The following is a 25,842-nucleotide window of genomic DNA, read 5'->3' as shown; positions in this document are numbered from 1 at the left end:
AATACACATGTGACTAATATATATTGGAGAATTAAAGTAATGGTCAGTTCGTTTAGAGCAATATTTTCTTTGAACTGTTTTAAATATTTTTTTAAAGATTAAAAAAAAATCTATTTGACAGAGAGAGAGAACACAAGTAGGCAGAGAGGCAGGCCGAGAGAGAGGGGAGGAAGCAGGCTCCCCACAGAACAGAGAGCCCAGTGCGGGACTCGATCCCTGGACCCTGAGATCATGACCTGAGCTGAAGGCAGAGGCCTAACTCACTGAGCCACCCAGGCACCCCTGTTTTGAACTGTTTTAAATAAATGATATAAATAAATTATTTAAATAGACATTTAAATAAATTTTTTAAATAAATAAAATACATGGTATTTTATTATGTTTGGTGACCAAAGATGTACAAATATAAAAAAAAAAATTTAAAAAGGGGGTATTATAATAAAGGGAGAAAGAAGTTTTCTTTATAGACATTAGTTGTACATCTAGTCATAATTTGTTCTGGGGATGAAGGAAACAAAAAAAGCACATTATGTCTTGATTGGTTTAGTGTCAATTGGTTCATCTCTTTCTACTTCTTTAATAAAATGCATTGATGGAATTATAGTAAATAATCTAGGATAAGAGATATCTTAATTTTATTAACAGCTAAAATAATTTAAAAGTATTTGAATGCAATTTTGAATTTCTTAAGAGCATCTGGTTTTATAAGGACATTGCACCTAAATTGTGTTATCCCTTTCCTTGTAAAATTTCATTAATATTCTGATAAATACTGTGATTTCACTGTGAAGTATAAATCTCAGAAGTCATCAAATGTTTAGGAAGTGAAAGATTATTCAGAAAATATTGATGATCACAATTATATAGTAAGGTGTCCCTCAAAAAAAAAATTTTTTTTTTTTTTTAATTTTGAAGTAATCTGTTAACCATTTGCCAAATCACACAAATGATACCAGGATCAATTCAGGAAATGATAGTTGTCCACATAAGAGGGAAGCCAGTATTGTTATTTTACTTTTAAAAGTAATACTCAATTGCTTATTTTTATACTTCTAAGCACCTAAAATTTTTGTATTATGTACTCAAGTACAATTCCATTTTCTGTTCTAAATTGCATTTGCAATGTTTCTACATTTCTTTTCTTCATTTAAAAATGTAACAGTTAAATGTTAAGAGTTAAAGCAGTACTAGTATTTAGATAATTTACAAAAATTGAGAACATATGCTAAAATCCATCAATGTTCATATGGTACCATATTTTAAGGGAAAATCTCTGCCAAATAAATATGGTGTGTTGAATAAGAATTAGTTATGGGTTGCTCCACATAAGATCTATATTAATCTGCTTTTTGGAAAGTGAAGGTTGATAGAAATATTCTATTTGATATACAGATAACAGCCAAAAGGAGCAAAAAATCAATATGTTTATATAATACTATAACAGGATTTAACTTTGCTCCCTTTAGAATCAGTTTTCATCGAGGCTCTAACCTGGTGGCAGAACAGTAACTGACAAGTGCATCCACATTCCAAAGTGAAGTATAAACCATCTGGGTGGGTCTTGCAAAGAAATCTCTAGATACCAGTTTTCTAACTCTTAGCCGTTCATCAAACCTAGAGGATTCAAGAGGGTCTTCTTAAAGATGCTTATAGATGGAATTTATTTTGGTAGAAATCATAGTGTTCTGTGAGACCTTTCTACTGTATCATGGTAAGGGAGGTAAAAGCTGAAGGATGATAATATCACCTCAAGGAGACCACATAGAGAACCCGATGCCTGTTGAGGAACATAGTAGACTCATGCTGGGAAAGGCTCAAGGTGTGACTGAATGGATAACTAGCTGCTTTAAGTGAAGAGGCATGACTTCACAATGAATGCCTGAACTCCCAAGAATTTATGTACCTCCAGAGTTTGTCACACTCCCAGAACTTCTTGGGACATAAGATGTCTTGAGTGTTTATCATAGGCCAATTGAGAACCACAAAATAGGAAAAGTTAGTCATAAGTCACTTTGAAGGATCTGGCCCAAATCTTCTTTCAGAAAGACTAATAGGAAAGGAACAGACTGATAAGAGTCCCGGCAATGAGAGGTATCCCCAAAACTGACTGTGGTTCCAAAGAAACATCTTCTTTGGCCAGAAAGCATCAGTGTTATGTGACTAAAATACCTGTTAAATAAGACCAAAGACATTCCTGAACATTTTCCCACATACTTAACCTTCCCTAAACCTGAAGGTATTGAAAACCTATCAGACTGCTTTCAGGTGTGAAGGACTCACCCAAGTAAGGATAAAAAATGTCAATCTTGCTCTTTATAATGTAAGAGTTTGGCCTGAAGCTGGCAGGAGCAGGTGGAGAGAAGCTTTAAAAATATTCAAAATTTTTACCTCCACAAACATAGAAATTTTTAAAATTTCTATAAATTTTTGTGAGCAGAAGTGACTTATTAATATTTAATTAGGTAAAATAATCAAGTCATGATATCTCTAATGAACTGAATAGTTGTGTCTCTCAAATTCATAGGAGGAAGCCCTAATTCCCAAGGTAATGGATTTGGAGGTGAAGGCTTTGAAAGGTAATCAGATTTAGATAAGGTAATAAGTGTGGGTCCCTCATGACAGGATTAATATCCTTCTAAGAAGAGATGAGAACAGAGTCTCTCTCTGCCATGTGAAGACCCAGGGAGAAGAAAGCTTTCTGCAAACAGGAAAAAGGGCTCTCACCAGAAACTGAATCTACTGTCACCTTCATCTTGAACTTCCTAGTCTTTAGAACTGTGAGAAATAAATATGTCTTGGTTAAGCACCAAATTTAATACATTTTCTTACAGCAACCGGAGCTAAGACAGGACCTCTGGGAAACTAGCCTTGGAATTTAAATGGACAGTGTAAGATTAAACAAACAAACATACATACATTTTTCTTTCTAATTAATAGCCCAAACTTAACTACCTGAAAAATTCTTTTTGTTTTCCAAAAATGCCTGTTAAATAAAAGATAAATAATATAATAGTGATTTAATTTGTATAATCAGAAGGTTAAATTAGCAATGTGTCAGAGATGCTCATTTTAAAAAACTCTAAAGCTAAATTGCTTTGTAACTTTCACTGAAATTCTTTGTTCTGCTTCACCCCATTACCTCCCTTAATTGGCTTTCTCAGTCTATATTTCATTCCTAAAGAAATATTTAACAGTGAGAAGTGAAACCAATTAATAGCCATTTGACTACAAATCACCAAGTTTTGTTCTTCCTGTTTTTATTTTATATTGAATTATTCAGTCTTTGATTTGTTATCAAGTAAATCCATACTTTCTCTTTTTAAAAAATATTTATTTATTTGACAGACAGAGATCACAAGTAGGCAGAGAGGCAGGCAGAGAGAGAGGAGGAAGCAGGCTCCCTGCAGAGCAGAGAGCCCGATGCAGGGCTCGATCCCAGGACCCTGGGATCATGACCTGAGCTGAAGGCAGAGGCTTTAACCCACTGAACCACCCAGGTGCCCCCATACGTTCTCTTTTTGATCGGTCTGCTTATACCATTGTCAGTGAAAAGAATACTGATATGGCAATGATTTCATGGTATATTTTGGTCTTTTGATGACTCCCCAGAAAAAGTTATGAAAAGTTATGAGGTCCCCAATCTAAAGTGGAGTGTTAACTATACTAGGAACTTCATGAAGTTGTTAGTGCTTTCTGCCACTAATATAAATACCTCCACTTCTATATCCAATGCAGGTTAATGTTCTATGGCTTATCATATTCCTGAGTAGAGGAGGTGGGTAAGAAGAGAAACCTCTAGAAGTAAACGAGAAATACAGCAAATATGATGTAGCATATAGCTACGAAACATCTGATAATCACCTTTTCTGGATATTGTAAATAATAATAATAATAATAAAGAGTAGCCAGTAAAAGTTAAGGTCTTCTCTCCATTTCCCTTGTTGATGAACACATGTATCTCACTAGAATAAGATTGGCTTGGTTTGAAATAATCATTATCCTTTGTTGAACAATGTAACAAGTTACCTAAACTCTCCTGATTCACATTTTGTGGACTTAGAGTCATGGACACATTGTACACTTGAGTTGTTAAAGAGATTAATAGGATATGTATTCCAGTAAGTAGTAGTTTTTATTAATCCTATTCTCCTCTTCCTCTTCCTCATTATCATTAGCTTCAATTTATAATTCTACTTAGGTTTTAATTGTTCTTATGAGAGTTCCATGGGACAATATCATTTTCAAAAATCATTTTGATATAAAATTAGAAATAATAACTTGAGTGATAAAATAAGAACTTGCAGTCTTTTAGATAACCACATATATTTATAATATTTTCCCATTTCTTATGTATCTTTGAAATTTGTAAATTCATAATAAATGCTTTAAAGTATTATTGATCTAAAATTGTTAATACCATGCAAAAGTAAGAAGTTGATTACAGATTCTAGCAGCTTTTAAGACTATATGGACTTTTTGTGATCAAAAACAGATGAGAGAAACAAAGTCAACCATCTACATTCTTCATGTGAGTTTGGTGTCTACAGCCTTTAAAGAAGAATTTATAGCATAAATGCATATGTTAAAACAAAAGAAAGTTTTCAAATAAAAAATTTAAGCTTTTATCATAAAAAATTAGAAAAATAATAGAAAATTATACTCAAAGCAAGCAGGAAGTTGGAGGTAACAAAGACAAGAATAAAAATAAATAAAACAAGAAAAACAAAGAAAATACATGAAATCATAAGCTTATTCTTTGAACAACAATAAAATTGATGAAACTCTAGCTAGACCAACAAAGAAAATTAGAAGATACAGAATGTAAATATGAAAATCACTGAGGAAATCATTACCAAAAGGAATGCTATGAAAAATTCTATGTCCATAAATAAGACAATTTGAATTCCTTAGAAGAAAAAAACTATCAAAACTCACTCAAGAAAAACAAATAACATGATATGCCTAATATCTGTTGAGGGCACTGAATTCATAGTTAAACAACAAAGAGAACTTCAGGGACAGTTTCACTGGAGATGTCTACCAACCATTCAAAGAATAAATAATAACCAGAGTTGCCAAATCTCTTACAGAAGATAGAAGGTAATACTTTCTTACTCATTTTATGGAGCCCTAATTACACTTATACCAAAACAAAACCAATATTACAAAAAAGAAAACTTAAAAGACAGTAATCTTTATGGACAAAGATGCAAAAACACACAACCTCATATAAGAAAATCCAACATAAAAATATATAAAAATAATAATGTAGCATGACTAAGTGAGGTTTATTTCAAGTATGCAAAGCTGATTTTACATTAAAAAACTAATCAATTTATTTTATTGTATTAATTAAGAAGAAAACTCATATTATCATCAAAATATTCTAAAAAACTCAGGGATAGCATTCATTCATGTTTAAAAAAATTTCAGCAGGCTTAAAAGAAGGCAATTTATTTTATTTTATTTTAATTTTTTTAAAAGATTATATTTATTCATTTGACAGAGAGAGAGATCACAAGTAGGCAGAGAGGCAGGCAGAGAGAGAGGGGAAGCAGGCTCCCTGCTGAGGTGGGAGCCAGATTTGGGGCTTGATCTCAGGACCCTGGAATCATGACCTGAGCCAAAAGGAGAGGCTTAACCCACTGAGCCACCCAGGTACCCTGGCAATTTATTTTTTAAATTTTTGTAAATTTATGTTGTTATTTTTTAGAAGACAACTTATTTAATTTAATTTGATTAAGGACATCTATAAAAACTTTGCAAGCTAGCTTATTCATAATGGTGAAATATGAGGGCACTCTATCCACTTGCCCCCATCACTGCCCCATTGCTTTGGAAACAAAGGAAAGATGTCTTTTCTCATTACTTCTTCAACATCCTACAGAAAATCCTAGTGCAGTAAGAAAATTAAAAAAAAAAGCCATATATTTTATACAGGTCTTTTAACTATTTTTTTGAATTTATTCCTAGCTATTATTTATTATTATTATATATTTAAAATTATTATTTTAATTTCTCTTTCTGCTGCTTCATTATTAGCATGGAGAAATGCATTGGATTTCTGTACCTTGATTTTTGCATTCTGCAACCTTGCTGAATTCATTTATTAGACTTAGTAGTTTTTTAGTAGAGTCTTTATAATTTTCTATACATATATTATCATGTCATTTGCAAGTAGTAAAAATTTTACTTCTTCTTTACCAATCTGGATGCATTCTTTCCTTTTTATTTTCTGATTGCTATGGCTAGGATTTCCAGTACTATGTTGAATAGAAGTGGTGAGAGTAGACATCTTTGTCTTATTCCTGACCACAGGGGAAAAGTTCTCAGTTTTTCAACATCGATTATGATGTTACCTGTGAAAGCTATAAAACACTGATGAAAGAAATTGAAGACAACATGAACAAATGGGAAGATATTCCATGTTCATTGATTAGAGGAACAAATATTAAAAGCTCTATACTACCCAAAGCAATATATATATGTGTAATGCAATCTCTATCAAAATACCAACAGGATATTTCACAGAAATAGAACAAACAATCCTAAAATTTGTATGGAACCAAAAAAGACCCCAAATAGCCAAAGTGATCTTAAGAAAGAAAAATAAAGTTGGAGGTATCACAATTCCAGATTTCAAGTTATATTGCAAAGCTATAGTAATCAAAATGGTATGGTACTGGCACAAAAATAGACAGAATAGATCAACAGAACAGAATTGAAAGCCCAGGCATAAACCATGATTTTATAATCAATTACTCTTTCACAAAGGAAGGTAGACTATGCAATAAGAAAAAGTCTCTTTAACGAATGGTGTTGGGAAAACTAGACAGCTAGTCTAGTGCAAAAGAATGAAACTGGACCACTTCCTGAAACCATACACAAAAGTAAACTCAGAATGGTTTGAACACCTAAACGTGAGACCTAAAACCATAAAAATTCCAGAAGAGAGCAGAGGCAGTAATTTCTCTGATATCAGCTGTAATAGTATCTTTTTAGATATGTCTCCTAAGATAAGGGAAACAAAAGCAAAAATAAAGTATTGGGACTACATCAAAATGAAAGTTTCTGCATAGCAAAGGAAAGATCAAACAAAACTAAAAGACAATGTACTGAATGGAAGGACATATTTGCAAATGATGTATCCAATAAAGGTTAGTATTTAAAATATATAAGGACCATATACAAGTCAACACCAGAAGAACAAATAATCCAGTTAAAAATGTGGGCAGAAGACATGAACAGACATTTCTCCAAAGAATATGTCCGATGACCAAGAGACACATGAAAAGATACTTAGCATCACTCATCATAAGGAAAATACAAATCAAAACCATATGAAATATCACCTCATACCTGTCAGAATTGCTAAAATCAGCAACACAAGAAACAACAAGTGCTGGTCAGGATGTGGAGAAAAAGGAACCCTCATGCAATGTTGGTGGTGATGCAAACTGGTGCAGTCATTGTGGAAGAGAGTATGAAGGTTCCTTAAAAAATTAAAACTAGAATTACCCTATGATCCAGAAATCAGAATATTGGTTATTTACCCCAAAGAATACAAAACACTAATTCAAAGGGACATATGCACCCCCTATATTTATTGCAGCATTATTTACAATAGCCAAATTATGGAAAGAGACCAAGTGTCCATCAATAGATGAATGGTTAAAGAAGATGTGGTATATGAATATTATTTAGCCATAAAAAAGAATGAAATTTCATTATTTACAACAAATGGTTGGATCTAGAGAATATAATGCTAAGCAAAATAAGCCAGTCAGAGAAAGACAAATACAATGTGGTTTTATTTGTATTTGGAATTTTAGAAACAAAATAAATGAACACAGGAAAAAAAAAAAAACAGAGAGAGAGAGAGAGAAAGAAAGAGAAACGAAAAAACAGACTCTTAACTATAGAGAACAAAATGAGGGTTACCAGTGACATGGTGGATGAAGAGACTGGTGAAACAAGTAAAGGGATTAAGTGTACATTTATCTTTATGAACACTGAGTAATATATGGAATTGTTAAATCACCATATTGTACACCTGAAACTAATATAACACTGTATGTTAACTATACCAGAATCAAAAATTTTTTTTGAAGATTTATTTATTTGAGAAAGAGAGAGAGAGAATGCATGAGTGGGAGGAGGGGTAGAGGTAGAGAAAGAGGGGAAGCAGACACTGCACTGAGTGGGGAGACCATTGTGGCCTAAATCTCAGGACCCTGAGATCGTGACTTGAACCCAAATTAAGTGAGATGCTTAACTGACTGAGCCACCCAGGCACTCCATAAAATCAAAATATTTTTTAAAAAGGCATGTATAATGGAAGAGAAGAAACAAAACAGTCTTGATAAAAATTAAAGGAGACTATATATATCTAAATCTATCTATCTATCTATATACATACCATTTTCATGGCTGAAAAAATATTGTTAAGATGTCAATTCTCCCCAAGTTGATCTGTGGATTTAACAGAATCCCAATCATAATCCCAGAAGCATTTTATGTAGATTTGAACACTTCGATTCTAAAATACCCATGGAAATGCAAAGAACCTAGAACAACTGAAACAGATTTGAAAAAAAAAAATAGAAGAATAATGCTAACTTATTTTAAGAATTGTTGTGAAGCCACAATATAATAATGTGCTACTGATCAGTGCTCTAGAAAAATCAGTCAATGGAGTAGAAAAGGGAGTCTGGCAATAGAGCTGCAAATATATAGACAAATAGCTTTTGACAAAGTTGTGGAGCAATTCCATGGAGAAACAATAGTTTTTCCAAGAATGGCATTATAAAAGCTGGATGTTCACATGAAAAAAAAAATTATTCTTGAACTAAAGCTCACACCTTACACAAAAATTAACCCAAAATTGATCATAGCCCTAAATAGAAATGTAATTGTATAAAATATCTGGAAGAAAATATAGGAGAAATTCTGCATGACTTTGGGTTAGTAAAAGAATTTTTAGATATAACAGTAAAAGTATAATTTGTAAAGTAGAAATAAATTGGGCTTTGTCAAAATTGAAAACTTCTAATCTGTGAAAAGCACTGTTAAAAGAATGAGAAGACAAGTCACAGAATTAGAGAAAATATTCGTAAATCACATTTCTCATGAAGACCTTTTATTCAAAATATATAAAGGACAATAAGAAATAAAAAGAAAAACTGAATTAAAAAATAGGTAAACATTATAAGCAGACATATTCTCAGTGAAGTTTTGGTAAATAAGCATATGAAAAACTACTAATATCATTATACATAAAGAAATACAAAATAAAACTGCAATGAGATCCTACTACAATACGTTGTCACTGGAATGAAAAATTGTACAGCCATTTTGGAGAAACAGTTTGGCAGATTCTTACAAAATTAAACACATTATTACTATATAACCTGGCAATCCCACTCCTAGATAATTATCTAAAAGAAATAGAAACTTATCTTCACACAAAAAACCCAAGTTTTCATAGAAGCCTACTTTGAAATTGGTAAAGATTGGAAACAACCCAGATGTCCTTCAAACTGAATGAATAAACAAATTGTGGTACATTCATACAACAGACTGCTATTCAGCAATAAAATGAGAAGCCATATTTGTAAGATTCCATAGTCTTTGATTCTTTTTATATGACTATTTAGAAAACGTAGAACTAGAGGAATGGAAAATAGAGGACTATTTGCCCAAATTTGAGGGTTTGGGGATGTAGGTGACTATAAATGGGAACTGAGGAAGGATTTTTGGATGATTAAGGTCTTCTATAAGGAAAGGTAGTACTGGATACATGGTTCAATACTCATACAACTGTATACCACAAAGAACATATTCTGTTACACATAAAGTAAATTTAACAAGATCAACTATAATGTACAGGGAATCCAACAAAGAATAAAGATTGTAGCAAACAACTAAATTACAAATGAATCTTATAATCATAGTAAAGTGGCTTAGGAGAAGGGACATGTCCTAACTTTGGTAAATAGCTTTTAACTGGATATTGTAGAGCTAAAGATGAAAAGAACCCAAACAATGTCCTGTTTTCGGCAAAATTGTTTCTCAAAGGGCTGTGGCTTAGCACATTTTAAACTGTGTGTATGATAGTGTTGAACAAATAAGCATGTTTTAGGTAATGATAGTCAGGATTTTTACGGCATGAGAAGTTATAAATAATAGAAGAGGATAAAATTTTGGTGCAGGGTTAGATTGAAGTTATCAATATGGAGATAGATAATAGCCAGAGAGAGAGAGACAGAAAAAAAGAAAGTAAATAGTAGATAGATGAATAGATGGGTGGGTAGGTAGGTAGACCTAAACATATACATATGTACAGAAATAAATATAGATGTGTGCAGAAATATGGGTATTTTTTATACACTTCATTTCTCTGTCATCTCAAAGAGCTTATAAACAATGATTCCACTGTAGAAATGAGCACACCAGGCATTCATATCTCAGTTTTTAAACATTATTATTCAACTAAGAGAGTCAGGGCTCCTTGGAGAAGTGGTTAATTCCAGAGCTGGGACAGGAAAAAGTACAGTAGACCATTTAACACATTATCCTACATTATACCCACTGTAACAATTAGTTCCTACATTACCATTTAGTGAAATGGTCTTTTTCTTATGTATAATACTGATTTGGACTAATTTGAATGCTTCAGAGATGGGAATGATTTTAGAAAATGTTATTTAACTTATTTAGCAAAGGGAAGTAAATATTAAAAAAGTACCTCTTCTCATAATCACATGGTTATATATAACTTGTCTGCCAACAACAGCCAAGAAGCAGATGAAGCAGTCTCCCTCTCAAATATTATGTTTCATCCTCTAAATTATAAAATTACCACCAACCTACTATTCACAATATCTGGGATGAATCAAAATAATAACTGGAGAGGTGGGAGATCTTGAAGAGTTTCTGGTGGACATTATGTTGTGATAGGTTCCGTTGTGAACTTGGTTGCACACAAAAAAATCCTCAGTTCAAAGCCAATAATTTGCGTATCTTGAGCATATATAAATATGACCTTTTTTTGCTTTGAAGGGATACTGTATTCACTATGAATGTTTACTTTTTAATATACCACTACAGGGATTAAACATACAGCAGTCAGTAAAACAGGTGATGCGAAGTACACAGAGGGTGTGTGTACCTCCAGGTACCAATTCTCGATCTTACAGTACATTTGTCTGTTTTCTTATTTATTCTTTAAAATACTGACATTTTAAGACTCACAGCTAAATGGCAGCCTAGAAGAATGTATATATATATTCAACATCTCTGAAGAATTGAATAATAATTCAAGAAGATTACTATTGTAGTGATGACATCAACACAAGAATCATCCAACTAGAAAATATAATGGTTTATATATTTTTTAAACCATTACTAATACACATTTCTTAGAACAATGTGTCTAATTGGGTTAGAGTGTCTTTTATTTTAACTTGAAACAATATTTCTACAATGCTTCCACTTCTGGCTTATTTAAAAATAATATAACACAAATGTTGCAATCAATTAATAGGATGATAAGGGCGCATGGGTGGCGCTGTGGGTTAAGCCTCTGCCTTCAGCTCAGGTCATGATCTCACGGTCCTGGGATTGAGCCCTGCATTGGCCTGTCTGTGCAAGAAACCTCCTCTCCTCCCCCACTGCCGCCTGCCTCTCTGCCTACTTGTGATCTCTTTCTGTGTCAAATAAATAAATAAAATCTTTTTTTAAAAAAGAAATAGGATGATAAAATACATTAAGACATCCTGTTGCAGGAAAAATTTGGAAGGAATTCAAACACTTGGAAGCTAAAGACCACCCTGATTAAGAATGTCTGGATCAATCAGGAAATCAAGGTAGAACTTAAACAATTCATAAAAACCAATGAGAATGAAGATACTTTTGTCCAAAACCTATGGGATATGGCAAAGGTGGTCCTAAGGGCAAAATACATAGCCATCCAAGCCTCACTCAAAAAAATTGAAAAATCCAGAACACTAGTTCTCTTACACCTTAAAGAACTGGAGAGTCAATAACAAATTAAGCCAGCCCCCCACACAAGAAGGGAAATAATCAAGATTAGAGCAGAGATCAATGAGATATAAACTAGAGATACAGTAAAACACATCAATAAAACTAGAAGCTGGTATTTTGAAAGAATCAATAAGATCGATGAACCACTGGCCAAACTAATCCAAAAGAAAAGAGAGAGAACCCAAATTAATAAAATTATGAATGAAAAGAGAGAGAGATCATGACTAACACCAAGGAAATAGAAACAGTATTCAGAAATTATCATCAATAGTTATATGCCAATAAGTTAAGCAATCTAGACAAAATGGATGCATTCCTAGAAACCTATAAACTTCCAAGACTGAAATAGGAAGAAATTGACAACCTGAGTAGACCAATATCTAGTAACAAGATTGAAGCAGTGATCAAAAACCTCTCAAGAAAACAAGAGCCCAGAACCTGATGGAGTCGTGTAGAATTTTACCAAACATTCAAAGAAAAAAGTAATACATATTTTCCTGAAGCTGTTTCAAAAAATAGAAACAGAAGGAAAACTTCCATATTCTTTTCATGAAGCCAGCATTACCCTGATCCCCAATCCAGGCAAAGACCCTCCCCCCAAAAAAGAGAGGATTTCAAACCAATATCCTTGATGAATATGGATGCCAAGATTCTCACCAAGATCCTAGCTAATAGGATCCAACAGTACATTAAAAAGATTATCCACCCATTACTAGGTGGGATTTATCCCTGGGATGCAAGGGTGATTGAATTTTCACAAATCAATCAATGTGATAGAACAAATAAATAAAAGAAGAGAGAAGAACCACATGTTCCTCTCAATTAATGCAGAGAAAACATTTGACAAGATACAGCATCCATTCCTGATTAAAACTCTTCAAAGTATAGGAGTAGAGGGAGCATTCCTCAAACTCATAAAATCTATCAATGAGAACCCCACAGTGAATATCATTCTTAATGGGGAAAAACTGACAGTCTTTCCACTGAGATCAGGAACATGACAAGGATGCCTACTCTCACCACTTTTGTTCAACATAGTACTATAAGTCCTAGCAATGGCAATCAGACAACAAAAAGAAATAAAAGGTATTCAAATTGGCAAAGAAGATGTCAAACTCTCTCTCCTCACAGATGACATGATTCTTTATAGGGAAAACCCAAAAGACTCTACCCCCAAACTACTAGAACTCATACAGCAATTCAGTAATGTGACAGGATACAAAAGCAATGCACAGAAATCAGTTGCTTTCTAATACACTAGCAGTGAAAATGAAACTCGACCATTCTCTTACACCATACAGAAAGATAAACTTGAAATGGATAAAAGACCTCAATGTGAGGCAGGAATCTATCAAACTTCTAGAGGAGAACATAGGAGAACATAACCTCTTCGACATTGGCCATAGCACCTTCTTTCAAGACATGCCTCCAAAGGCAAGGGAAACAAAAGCAAAAATGAACTTTTGGGACTTCATCAAAATAAAAAGTTTCTGTATAGCAAAGGAAGCAGTCAAAAAAACAAAGAGGCAACCCATGGAATGGGAGAAGATATTCACAAATAACACTACAGACAAAGGGCTGATATCCAAGATCTATAAAAAGAACTCCTCAAACTCAACACACACAAAACACATAATCTTGTCAAAAAATGGGCAGAAGATATGAACAGACACTTCTCCAATGAAGACATACAAATGGTTAACAGACACATGAAAAAATGTTCATCATGATCATTAGCCATCAGGGAGATTCAAATTAGAACCACATTGAGATACCACCTTACACCAGTTAGAATGGCCAAAATCAGCAAGACAGTAAACAACAGGTGTTGGAGAGGATGTAGAGAAAGGGGAACACTCTTACACTGTTGGTGGGAATGGAAGTTGGTGCAGCCACTTTGGTAAATAGCATGGAGATTCCTTAAGAATTTAAAAATAGAGCTAACCTATGACTCTGCAATTGCACTATTGGGTATTTACCCCAAAGATACAAATATAGTGAAAAGAAGGACCAGATGTACCCCAAGGTTCATAGCAGCAATGGCCACAGTCACCAAACTGTGGAAAGAACCAAGATGCCCTTCAACGGATGAATGGATAAAGAAGATATGGTCCATATATACAATGGAGTATTATGCCTCCATCAGAAAGGATGAATACCCAACATTTGTATCAACAAGGACGGGACTGGAGATTATGCTGAGTGAAATAAGTCAAGCAGAGAGAGTTACATATCATACGGTTTCACTTACTTGTGGAGCATAAGGAATGACATGGAGGACGTTGGGAGATGAGGAGGAGAAGTGAGTTGGGGAGAAATCAGAGGGGGGAGACAAATCATGAGAGACTGTGGACTCTGAGAAACAAACTGGGGGTTTTGGAGGGGTGGGGGTTACGGGGTTGGGTGAGTCTGGTCATGTGTATTAAGGAGGGCATGTATTTCATGGAGCACTGGGTGTGGTGCATAAACAATGAATTTTGGAACACTGAAAAAAATAAAATTAAATTAAAAAAAGACATCCTGTCACTTTATTATAAATTGCCTCAAAATAAAGAGGAAAAGTCCATCCAAAGCAGTCTCTGAGTGAGATTGATTCCCATTATTCCATAATAGTACATGAAACACATCTTATGTACAAATAACCTGTAATTATTTTTATGTTTTACACTTAATACTTATCATACTGTTAACATTTTTTTTCTGGTTCCTTCTAGCATAATTACCACAATGTCTTAAGGACCTAAATAGAAGGGTAATTTAGAAGGAATACATTCATAATTATGTATTGTGATAAGATGGGATGTTGGTGAAGAAAATGGGTCTTAAGAGGCAATTTTTTTAAGTCCGAAAGAGAAAAGCATGTCCACAAATTATAAGCAGAGTTTTTTCCCCCAAGATTTTAATTATTTATTTGACAGAGAGAGAAGGCATAAGCAGATGGAGCAGCAGAGGGAGAGGGGGAAGCAGGCTCCCCAGTGAGCAGGGAACCCAATGCAGGACTGGATCCTAGGACCCCAAGATCATGACCCAAGCCGAAGGCAAATGTTTAACCAACTGAGCCACACAGGCACTTCTATAAGCAGAATTTTAAGAATCTTTGGAAATGATTTACAAGAGACTGAGTTAGGGAGATTGATAGCATGAACTCTGAAATACTTTCTAAAAAATCCTGCTAGGCTTTTGATGACCCAAGCTAGGCTTTTCCTGATTACAGGGAGTTTCTGCTGATAGAAGAAATCTATGGTAGATAGAGGTCTGGGGTGTTGGTCTGGGAGGTGCTAATACAAAAGGAAAAATCAGTAAGTAATGCCTTCTAAATAGTGTCTTTCTATTTGCTTTCTCCATTTCACCTAGTCCCGGAAATAGCTGACTCATTAAAATAACTCTGAGTCTTATTGCTCAAACATAATTTCTTAAGACTTTAATCTTGTGATTTAGCAAAAGAATAGTTTTAAAAAATGATTTGTGATAATCTGATGACTGTTTTCCTGTGCTGTTTGTTAAATAGGTTGATGAATTAGAAAAAATAAAAATACAGTCAGTCATTTTTTTCTGTTGTGGCTTTTACAGCTTCTAATAAACTTGAAGAGGGTTTGGGTTTAACCTAATGTTTATTTAAGTGAATGTATGGTATTAGTGTTAATAGTAGAAAAATAATGTCAAAATAACTTTCTGAATAACTTTAAATCATCTGGACACTCTAGAATTTAAGTGAAGTCAACAGATCTAGAGAGGAAAAGGTGGTATATCTTCCACAGGCCCTATGTTCTGTATACTATAAGCACTTTGGAAAATGGAAATGATTTTACAAATTTAAGTATTATTATTGTTCTTGCTATTATGGTGAATGCTCTAAGAATTTGTAAACCTGGACCAAAATCTTTCTTACAATCTCATCTTTAATGTTTTTACTTCCTAGTTCATGACTGTTTAATTCTGAAATAATGATAGTTACTATACAGCAGTGCAATACAGATTTCAATAATGTAGAGGTTTTAACAATCATATTCACTGTTGTATTCTTAGTACCTAGAATTGAGTGCAAAGGTAGAAGTAGGGAGACCAGTTAGGAAGCTCTTTCATAAAGTTGGTAAGTGAGATAATAGTAGCTTGGACCAGGTAGTTGTAGTGGAACTGGTGAGAGGTGGTCAGATAATGAATATACTGTGAATGTAGAGCCAAAAGATTTTAATAAATGAACTGTTTTTAAGGTATGAGAGAGAGGAGTCAGAGATAACTTTATTTTTAAACAAAATTTTAATGTATTTATTTATTTTGGCCTGAGCTGTTAAGATAATACAGTTTCCACTCACTGAGTAGACACCTGGTTATATGACTCTGAGATTGAAGCACGGATGCTGGGTTGAGATACAATTTCAAGGAAGACTGTGTGTGTATACATTGCAGTTAAACCATTATACTGGATAAAATGACAAAAGGAGTGCCTAAGAATAGGAAACAGGAAAGTTTCAAGAATTGAAACCTGGAACATTCTTGGCAAAGGAGACTGTGTCAGGAAACACTCACATATAAGATGAAGAATGAGACCAGGGCAAGGGATTCAGGCACATGGAGGTCACTGTTGATGTTCATAGGACATTTTAGGTGAGGAAGATTTGGGTGAAAACCGAGTTAAAGTAGATTCAGAGAATTGGAAGAGAGGAATGGAATATAATGAATGTAATGCACTTCTGAGGAACTTTGCCATAAAAAGGAGATTGTGGTAGTGACTGGTGAGGGAGGAAGTGGGATTATGAAAATTTTGGCATGGGGGAAGCTATTTACAAATAAAGATTATGCTGAGTTCAAGAGACTCTATTTCTGTTCCTGAAACTTCTGATGTTATTCAAACATTAATAAATTTTATGAATAGTTACATACATATATGTGTGTTTGTATGTGTGTTTATGTGTATATACATATGTGAATGATTGAACACGTATATGTGTGTGTGTATATGAAAACAAATTTGGCAACAAACTTAACTTCATCTCTAGAAATAGTGCATTGGGTTGCTGAAGGCCAGGGCTTTTGAGTGAGAGTAGGGTTAAAACATGGGAACTGCTACTAAATAAACACTAATCTAGCATACATTTTTGAAGTAGTGTTTATGTGTCAAGTCTTCTTAGTGCTTTATTTGCCACTTAATTCTTAAGAGGTTCTTATAACATAGGTGCATTATTACATCCATTTCACAGATAGGAAAACTGAGATGCAGAAAGACGAAGTAAATTGTTCTGTCGTATGGATCCTGTGGAGTAAAGCTGGTTCTGACCTTGTGTTTCATTTCTATTCTACAGTTCTATTTGCTCAGCCTTTACCTTTAAAAGCCATTATAGCTATTATAAGAGGGCTTAAAAAATTAACAGCATGCTCATATATCTCTTTAAGGAAAAAAATACTACATTTAATTTTTCCAGTCCAAGTCAACAGAGGCTTCTGTAAAAGTTGAAGCATAACCAGCATGATTCATAACTTTTGTTGAATCAAAGTGTGTAAAGTTCAGACAATGTAGTCTTGTGATAGTAGAAAGCAATCTAAAGTATGAATAACCTTTTATTAATATTTGTTCAGTAAGTCATACTACAGATAAATAATCAAAGTCAGATTTCTTGGATGGAAATACTTCTCTCAGGAATATCCTTCAATAGGAAAAGCCTGCTTTAAAAATAATCTTGCATAATCAACAGCTTCTGCTCCCATGGGAGGTCTTCTCAGCTTGCAATCACCCTTGGATAGAATGCCCTGAATTTGTTTCTGATTTACTGAAGACTCTTCCTTCATTACATATAATTCACTGCTAAGTACCAATGCATTTACTCCATATTAGTTGGGCTAAAATGCAGACAATCTTGTTGTACACAGTAGATATTACCTAAATTGCTGCTGTTTGGCTTTGGCGCTCTTTGGGGAGTCGTTCTAGGGGTGCATTTATGAGTAAAAGCATCTTTGTAAAGTTACTGCTGCTAATTTTCTGCCTCTTAATTGAGTTCCCAAAGGACCCACTTTTTGCTTTGTAACATGAAGTCAGTAATTATGTAGGATAATTGCACTTAGGTATTTTTACTTTTTTTGTGTATTAGAAATGGTTTTGGAGTTAGACAGAATCCTCCTGCATGACCACTTCCTGGTTTTTCACTTGGAAGAAAGTATTGACCTTCTCTAATCCTCAGTATATTCATGTGGAAAACAGAAATACTTTCCTTGAAGGTGTGAAGACTAAAAATAATATATTATAGAACCACTGAATAGAATATTTGGTGTTTCCAAAAGGAATGTTAAAACTTTAGCATGTTAAATGATACTTTTGTGAAGAGATTTGGTGTGACAGTTAAATTAGACAAAGTGTGCAAAACTCCTGATGTATAGTAGATATTCAAATAATTTTAATAATTGTTTCTCTACTGTAGGTATAATACATACTGTTAATTCAGATATGGACTATGATATCAGTATGTTATATTGCTTGTAAAACTCCAACAATTAATATTTTTCTATCAATCAATAAATATAGTAGAAATAGGAAAATTATCAAAAGGTTTGGAAAAAGAAGAGGATTAAAGTTTACCTTGAGTCAAAAAGGAAGAGTATAACCAAATAAATCAATCTGTAGTAAATAAAATGCTACTATATAAAAATGGGATCAGTTAATGACAAAACAGGACAAAGACAGCCAACAATTTTCATTAGAAGATTCAGGCCAGTATATTTGAATGAGGCGGTATATTATAGTGGATAAATGTTCAAATTATAAGGACACAGTGATAACTGGGTTTGGATCCTGGCTTTGGCAAATGTATATATAATATAATTTATATATTTAATAATTAAGTAAATCTATTTACTATTAATATTTAAGAGTTATATAAGCACAAATAAATAATTATAAATATAATTAATAATATTCACACATTTAATAATTTGTAGATTATTATATAAAATACATATTTATATTTATCTAATATTCTACAGTGCAATTTCCCTCAATGTAGGAGGGATATTATAATAACATCTTCCTGAAAGATGATTTATATCTGATGAATTAATAAAACGTATTTGTTTTGTCATAATGATTTAATTAAATCTTGCTTTCAATAGACAGTCTTATGGTCAAGCACATAAGTAAAATACACTTATTGCATTGAAGGTAAATTTACCTTCTTAATCTAACTAACCCACTGAAACTACTTCAATAATTGTTATCTACCTCCATAATTATAGAAAATAATTTTAAAGGATTACATATGATTATTTCTTGCAGAAATGCAGCTACTTTTCTATGACTCTTGCCTCTTGCTTGACTTATACTTAAATTTTCTATATTTTGGGGGCACCTGGGTGGCTCAGTGGGTTAAGCCTCTGCCTTTGGCTCACGTCATGATCCCAGTATCCTGGGATTGAGCCCCCGCATCGAGCTCTCTGCTCAGCAGGGAGCCTGTTTCCCCCATCTCTCTGCCTCTCTGCCTACTTGTGATCTTTCTCTCTGTCAAATAAATAAATAAAATCTTTAAAAATTTTTTCTATATTTTTAATTGCTACTAATGAATTACCTCAATGGCTCACAAAAATGCTCACCTATTTTTATCAAGCATTTAAGTTCAGATGTCATATATTTAATAGAAACTGCTCAGTGGAGGACCTACAAGTGTATTTTTAAGCAGCAATCCAGTCAATAATCATCCACACCATAATATGGAAATTTCTGTTCTATTGCCTATGGAAGAGCTTATCTTTTGCTTGAGAACACCAGACTCAAAATGGAGATTAAACAGATTAATTTAACCTTGACTGTCGGTCTCTTTAATACCAAATTCTTTTTTTTTTTTAAGATTTTATTTATTTATTTGACAGATAGATATCACAAGTAGGCAGAAAGGAGGGCAGAGAGAGAGAGATGGGAAGCAGGCTCCCCGTTGAGCAGAGAGCCCAATGCAGGGCTTGATCCCAGGACCCTGGGATCATGACCCTAGCCGAAGGCAGAGGCTTTAACTCACTGAGCCACCCAGGTGCCTCTTTAATACCAAATTCTAATCACTTAAACCATATATTTCAAAATAATAAATAATTACCTTAAAATATGACTTTGATGATGTAAAACTATTTTATCATCAAAATGTGCTGAGATAATACATAAAACCTAACATTTATCTCTTAAATATAAAAAAAATACTTAAAATGCATATTTAAGCATGCTCAAATGCACCTCTTTAGTCTCTGATATTCTTTATCAGCTCCAAAATGATAGCCAATCATTTCATCTTTTTAATATCTTATCATCATCATAACTTTTAATATTCCCTGAAATATAACTTAAATATTTTCTAAATGTTCCTTTGATAAATTGGCATACACAGTATATAGTGTATTTCCAAATGATTACACTTGAATAATATTTCCAAGTGATTATACTTGAATTAACAAAAAGGGAGAAAACAGTAGCTTTTTATGAATTAAATCATTTTACCATGCTGGTCTGAGTTACTTCCATGATTCATTTCTCTGTAGTGAAATGTAACTGCTGCATGATTAACAGAATAGTAACGATAAATTTCAACTGCTTATGAATCCTAGAATCTCAAGACAAAATTAAGCTTCTTAAGGCAACAATGATGGAAATTGGCCCTTCCTTTATTTTTCTTTTCAGCGTAACAGTATTCATTGCTTTTGCACCACACCCAGTGCTCCATGCAATACGTGCCATCCTTAATACCTACCACCTGGATCCTCCAACCTCCCATCCCTCGCCCCTTCAAAACCCTCAGGTTGTTTTTCAGAGTCCATAGTCTCTCATGGTTCACCTCCCCTTCCAATTTCCCTCAACTCCCTTCTCCTCTCCATCTCCCCTTGTCCTCCAGGCTATTTGTTATGCTCAGCAAATTAGTGAAACCATAGGATAATTGACTCTTTCTGCTTGACTTATTTCACTCAGCATAATCTCTTCCAGTCCTGTCCATGTTGCTACAAAAGTTGGGTATTCATCCTTTCTGATGGAGGCATAATACTCCATAGTGTATATGGACCACTTCTGCCTTATCCATTTGTCCGCTGAAGGGCATCTTGGTTCTTTCCACAGTTTGGCGACCGTGGCCATTGCTGCTATAAACATTGGGGTACAGATGGCCCTTCTTTTCACTACATCTGTATCTTTGGGGTAAATACCCAGTAGTGCAATGGCAGGGTCATAGGGAAGCTCTATTTTTAATTTCTTGAGGAATCTCCACACTGTTTTCCAAAGTGGCTACACCAACTTCCATTCCCACCAACAGTGTAAGAGGGTTCCCCTTTCTCCACATCCTCTCCAACACCTGTTGTTTCCTGTCTTGCTAATTTTGAAATTGGCCCCTTTTTTGATCCTTATTCGATATTTGATTTGAAAAACAAAATAAATAAAATTTTCTTGGAAATTAATACTTTTAAAAATTAGATATTATTTGTGTGCCAAAGTTTAACCAAATAATTATGTTGTGACCTTTTTACTTAAAAAATTGCAGTAAAAATAAAAAGCTTCCTGAAAGCATTTTTTATTATATAGATTCAAAAAATTGTCATCAACACAGAGCACAATTACATATAATTTCCAAGACCATATGTAATGGATATCTTTTTTAAAATGAATATTTAGATAGCTCAGTGTCTATGTTAGCTCTTCAAATCTTAGAGGACTAAGAGTGATTGCATTGTAATGATTCAAATAAGAAAACAAAATACTAAACTGAGTTATACATTGTTTAAATTCAACAGATAATCATTCAAAAATAAACTCTTTTCTGAAAGATCATAGATTTAAAATAAAAATTAACAATCATATTTATTTTTAGTCTCTCTCTCTCTTTTTTTTTTAAGATTTTATTTATCTGACAGAGAGAGACCCACAAAGAGGCATAGCGGCAGGCAGAGGGACACGGAGAAGCAGGCTCTGGCTGAGCAGGGAGCCCAACATGGGGTTCAATCCCAGGACTCTGGGGTCACAATCTGAGCTGAAGGCAGATGCCCAGATGACTAAGCCACCCCGGTGCCCCTATTTTTAGTTTTGATAGAAAGATATATGGGGAAAAATCTTATAACTTTAGTGAAAATTAAGTCAGATTACTCATGAAAGTAAAGGCAGTCTAAATTGCCTTTATGGAATAATAAAATTAGCATAGGTTTCAAAATTAGCATAGGTTTATATTTAACAATATAACTGTTTAATAGTTGTATTGAACATCTATTAATTAAAAATTTCATGAAAATAAATTAAAACATTAATATTTCCTGATGAAAATTCAAGCACCACACATGAAATTTTATAAATAAGGTTCAAATCTCAAGAGACTGGAAAAGCTTTATAGAAATAGCCATTTTACTTACATAGTCTCCACAGAACATTTTGATGATGGTGGTTAACTTCAGAGTAGAACAACGAGTTTTAGTAAGTGACCAATTGCACAGGCTTTTTTCCTATGTAGCGAGAAAGAATTGAAGTTCCCTGTTCAGTCAGATTTTTATGTCTACTGTTCACCTCAGTTTCTCAGGAAAGAAAAAGTAGGGTCAACTCTGGATACAGCATGTCTCAAGATACAGTATTTACACTGAGCTATGAGTCATAGGTGTGCAGGTAGAATTGTTGCATAAAATAAATAGAACCCCTGCTCCTGTGTTGATTTAAGAAACATACATTAGCCAATCAATGAAAGAAGTGTAATCTTCAGAAAAGGACTTATGGAAAGGTAAGTTGATTAAATACAAAATTAATGATTTATTTTCTGCTTTATCATTTTTAGGTACTCTTTCAGGTACTCTGACCCCTAGCTTCATGTTTCAAATTGCTTGCTAAGTTCTTGGTGTGTCTATACTATTCAGTAGTATTTTTAACTACTATCTGATTATAAATAAAAAAAAAATAATGTGTCTAGGTCAGAATTGAATACCCAGCAATAAACCATATATATATTCACTATCATTGGAGAAACCGTGTATATTCACTATCATTTTCACACTTCATATATATTTTTATTTTAATGTTTAATTTCATTACATTTTAAGGAAACAATTTAAAAAATAACTTCAAATTCTAATAAATTGTTTGGATATATCTGTCTCCATAAGTTTCATGCACTGTTCCAGGTATCACAAAATAAATGTGTGTTACATCATTTTACTGCCATTTAGTGAACAATGCAGTGTTCATTTGGTCTATAAAATTTTAAAAGATTTTGAAAATAAATTATAGATAAACAACTTCTGGTTGAAAGAACATAAAATTACAGTAGGTACCAATGGATCAGCATCCATAACTACTTTGCCCAAATCAATCTGATGTTAAAATATGGATAAAAATCATTAAACAGGGGGTGCCTGGGTGGTTCAGTGGGTTAAAGCCTCTGCCTTAGGCTCAGGTCATGATCCCAGAGTCCTGGGATCAAGCCCTGCATTGGGCTCTCTGCTCAGTGGGGAGTCTGCTTCCCCCTCTCTCTGCCTGCCTCTCCACCTACTTGTGATCTGTCAAATAAATAAATTTCTAAAAAAATCATTAAACAGGATATCTTAATATAATATGTACACTGAGCAGAAAAATATCTGTCTAAAACATTTAATTCATAAGATTCTGATTAACTTAATAATATACTTGGTACCATATAACATGTAAAGAAGAATTTTGCCTGCTTTTGAAGAAGTTATAATCTAATAAATTATTCTACATATATGCGAATATACATGTATGTATGTATATCTGTGCCTGTGTCTGTATTTGTGTCTGAATTTGTCTTATATTTCTCTGCATATATTTAAAGAGCATATAGTAATTACTAAATAACTTTATACTTATATGTATAAGATTCAAAATGAAAAACAAAGGAAAATTTGTTTTCCAACTAAAAGCATCATTTTCTTTCTTTTTATAAAAGGTTTTATTTATTTGAGAGAGAGAGAGAGAGAGAGGCAGGGGGAGGGTCACAGGGAGATAATTCTCAAGCAGGCTCTGTGCTGAGAATGGAGCCTGACATGGAACTCAATCCCAGGAACCCCTGGGATTATGACCTGAGCAGAAATCCAGAATCGGCCACTTAACTGACTGATCCACCCAGGTTCTCCCATTTTCTTTCTTATGATTATTTTCAAAAGTTGATTGATTTTTGGATCTAATTATAGACTAAGTATGTTAATGTGAAATGAAATTTTCAAAATATTTGAGGCAAACATATTTTTCTAATTTTACCACGTAATTGAGAAAAAAGAGATTTGGTAATATTTCCTAATTTCCTTCCAGACATGGTTACTTTATTTTTACTCATCATTACTTTATGAGTTACCTTTTTAAAAATGGACTCAATTAATACTATGATGTCTGGGATTTGCTTTATAACACTTCAGGCAAAAAAGTTATGAGACATATTAATTCAGTAGGACAAAACTTTGAAAGTTGTTGAGGAGATGGTAGTCCATTAAATAATTCTATTTTTGTTTATATTTGAAGATTTTCATAATAATATTTTGAAGTTTGAGTTTAACTCATTTATATGATTTGAATATGTAATATATGGAAAGTAAGAAATGACAATAACCATTGAGCTTTTATTCTATATTAGGCACTGTTTCAAGCAAATTTACCCATGTAAGTGAATTTAATTCTTACAAAAATCTATGGACTAGGTAATATTACCCATATTTTCATGAGGAGAACATTGAGGTACTCAATGCTGTAGTCAGAAAACATGCCTAAAATAATACCCTAAGCAGTGCTTCAGTGGAAATTTCAGTCTAGGTAGTCCAACGTCAGAACCTATAACCTCAATCTCTATGCTATGCAGGTATTCTGTTAAGAAACAAGACAACAAATACATAGTATAAAATTAAAGGCACATTTCTTGATTCAAAGGTATTTATATTTTGGTAGATATGTAAAATTCATAGACTACAAAATGAGAAATGGTAAGTACCATAAGCAAGTTACAGAATATATTATAGACAATTTCATAAGAAGCAAATTACTATAGGCTGTGAGTAAAGCAAGAAATAGCTTTTGAAATGTGGCTTAGAAGTACAGAAAGAGTCCTCCAGTAGAGAAACCAAGAAACAAACACTCAAGGTTAGAGTATGAACCTGGGAGGTCTGAAGTGTGTACTTTAATTGTATTAATTCTAAATTGGACTTTGAATAATTTTATATGGCCTATATAAAATTTTTTTCTTCTGCATGTATTTGAGTAAAAATTCAGCCTTATAGGTATGAAGGAAATATATTACCAGCTTTCAGTGTCTTGGAATTAATATTGTCACCTTGGCATAAATCAGCACATACTGGATAGGAGAGGAGATATGCTAAAATAGTCTGAAAAGACAGAAAGACTTCTAGGCCAAAAAGATGTGTTTGTACCTGTCAAAGTTAATAATTTATTTATTTTTATTTTAATTTTTTATTATGTTCAGTTAGCCACTGCATAGCACATCATTAGATTTGATGTAGTCTCAATGATTCATTAGTTACTTATAATATCCATTGTTCATCACATGTGCCCTCCTTAGTACTCATCACCTTGTTACCCCATCCCCCAACCCCCTTCCCTCTGAAACCCTTGGTTTGTTTCCCAGGTTCAATAGTCTCTCATGGTTTGTCTCCCTCTCAGATTTCTCCCCCTTCAGATTTCCCTCCCTTCCCCTATGGTCCTCTGTGTTATTGCTTATATTCCACATCTGAGTGATATCATATGATAATTGTCTTTCTCTTCTTGACTTCACTTAGCATACTACCCTCCAGTTCCATCCATGCTGATGTAAATGGTAGGTATTCATCCTGATGGCTGAGTAATATTCCATT

The 25,842-nt window shown here is 33.5% G+C and overlaps 1 protein-coding gene across 1 annotated transcript in view; it reads right to left on the bottom strand.

Annotated features, from left to right (window-relative positions):
• The window catches only part of ANXA10 (annexin A10), a 117,871-nt gene extending 95,295 nt beyond the window's left edge, over positions 1-22,576 (bottom strand). The window contains exon 1 of the mRNA XM_082727292.1: positions 22,396-22,576. Coding sequence (XP_082583418.1) covers positions 22,396-22,413 — 18 coding nt within the window. The 5' untranslated portion in view covers positions 22,414-22,576. The remainder of the gene's footprint in view (positions 1-22,395) is intronic.
• Between the last annotated feature and the right edge of the window lie 3,266 nt (positions 22,577-25,842).

Source organism: Mustela nivalis (genome assembly GCF_964662115.1).
Source record: "Mustela nivalis genome assembly, chromosome: 4".
Taxonomy (NCBI): Eukaryota; Metazoa; Chordata; class Mammalia; order Carnivora; family Mustelidae; genus Mustela; species Mustela nivalis.
Note: the sequence above shows the minus strand (reverse complement) of the source record. Positions and strands in the feature narration are given on the sequence as shown.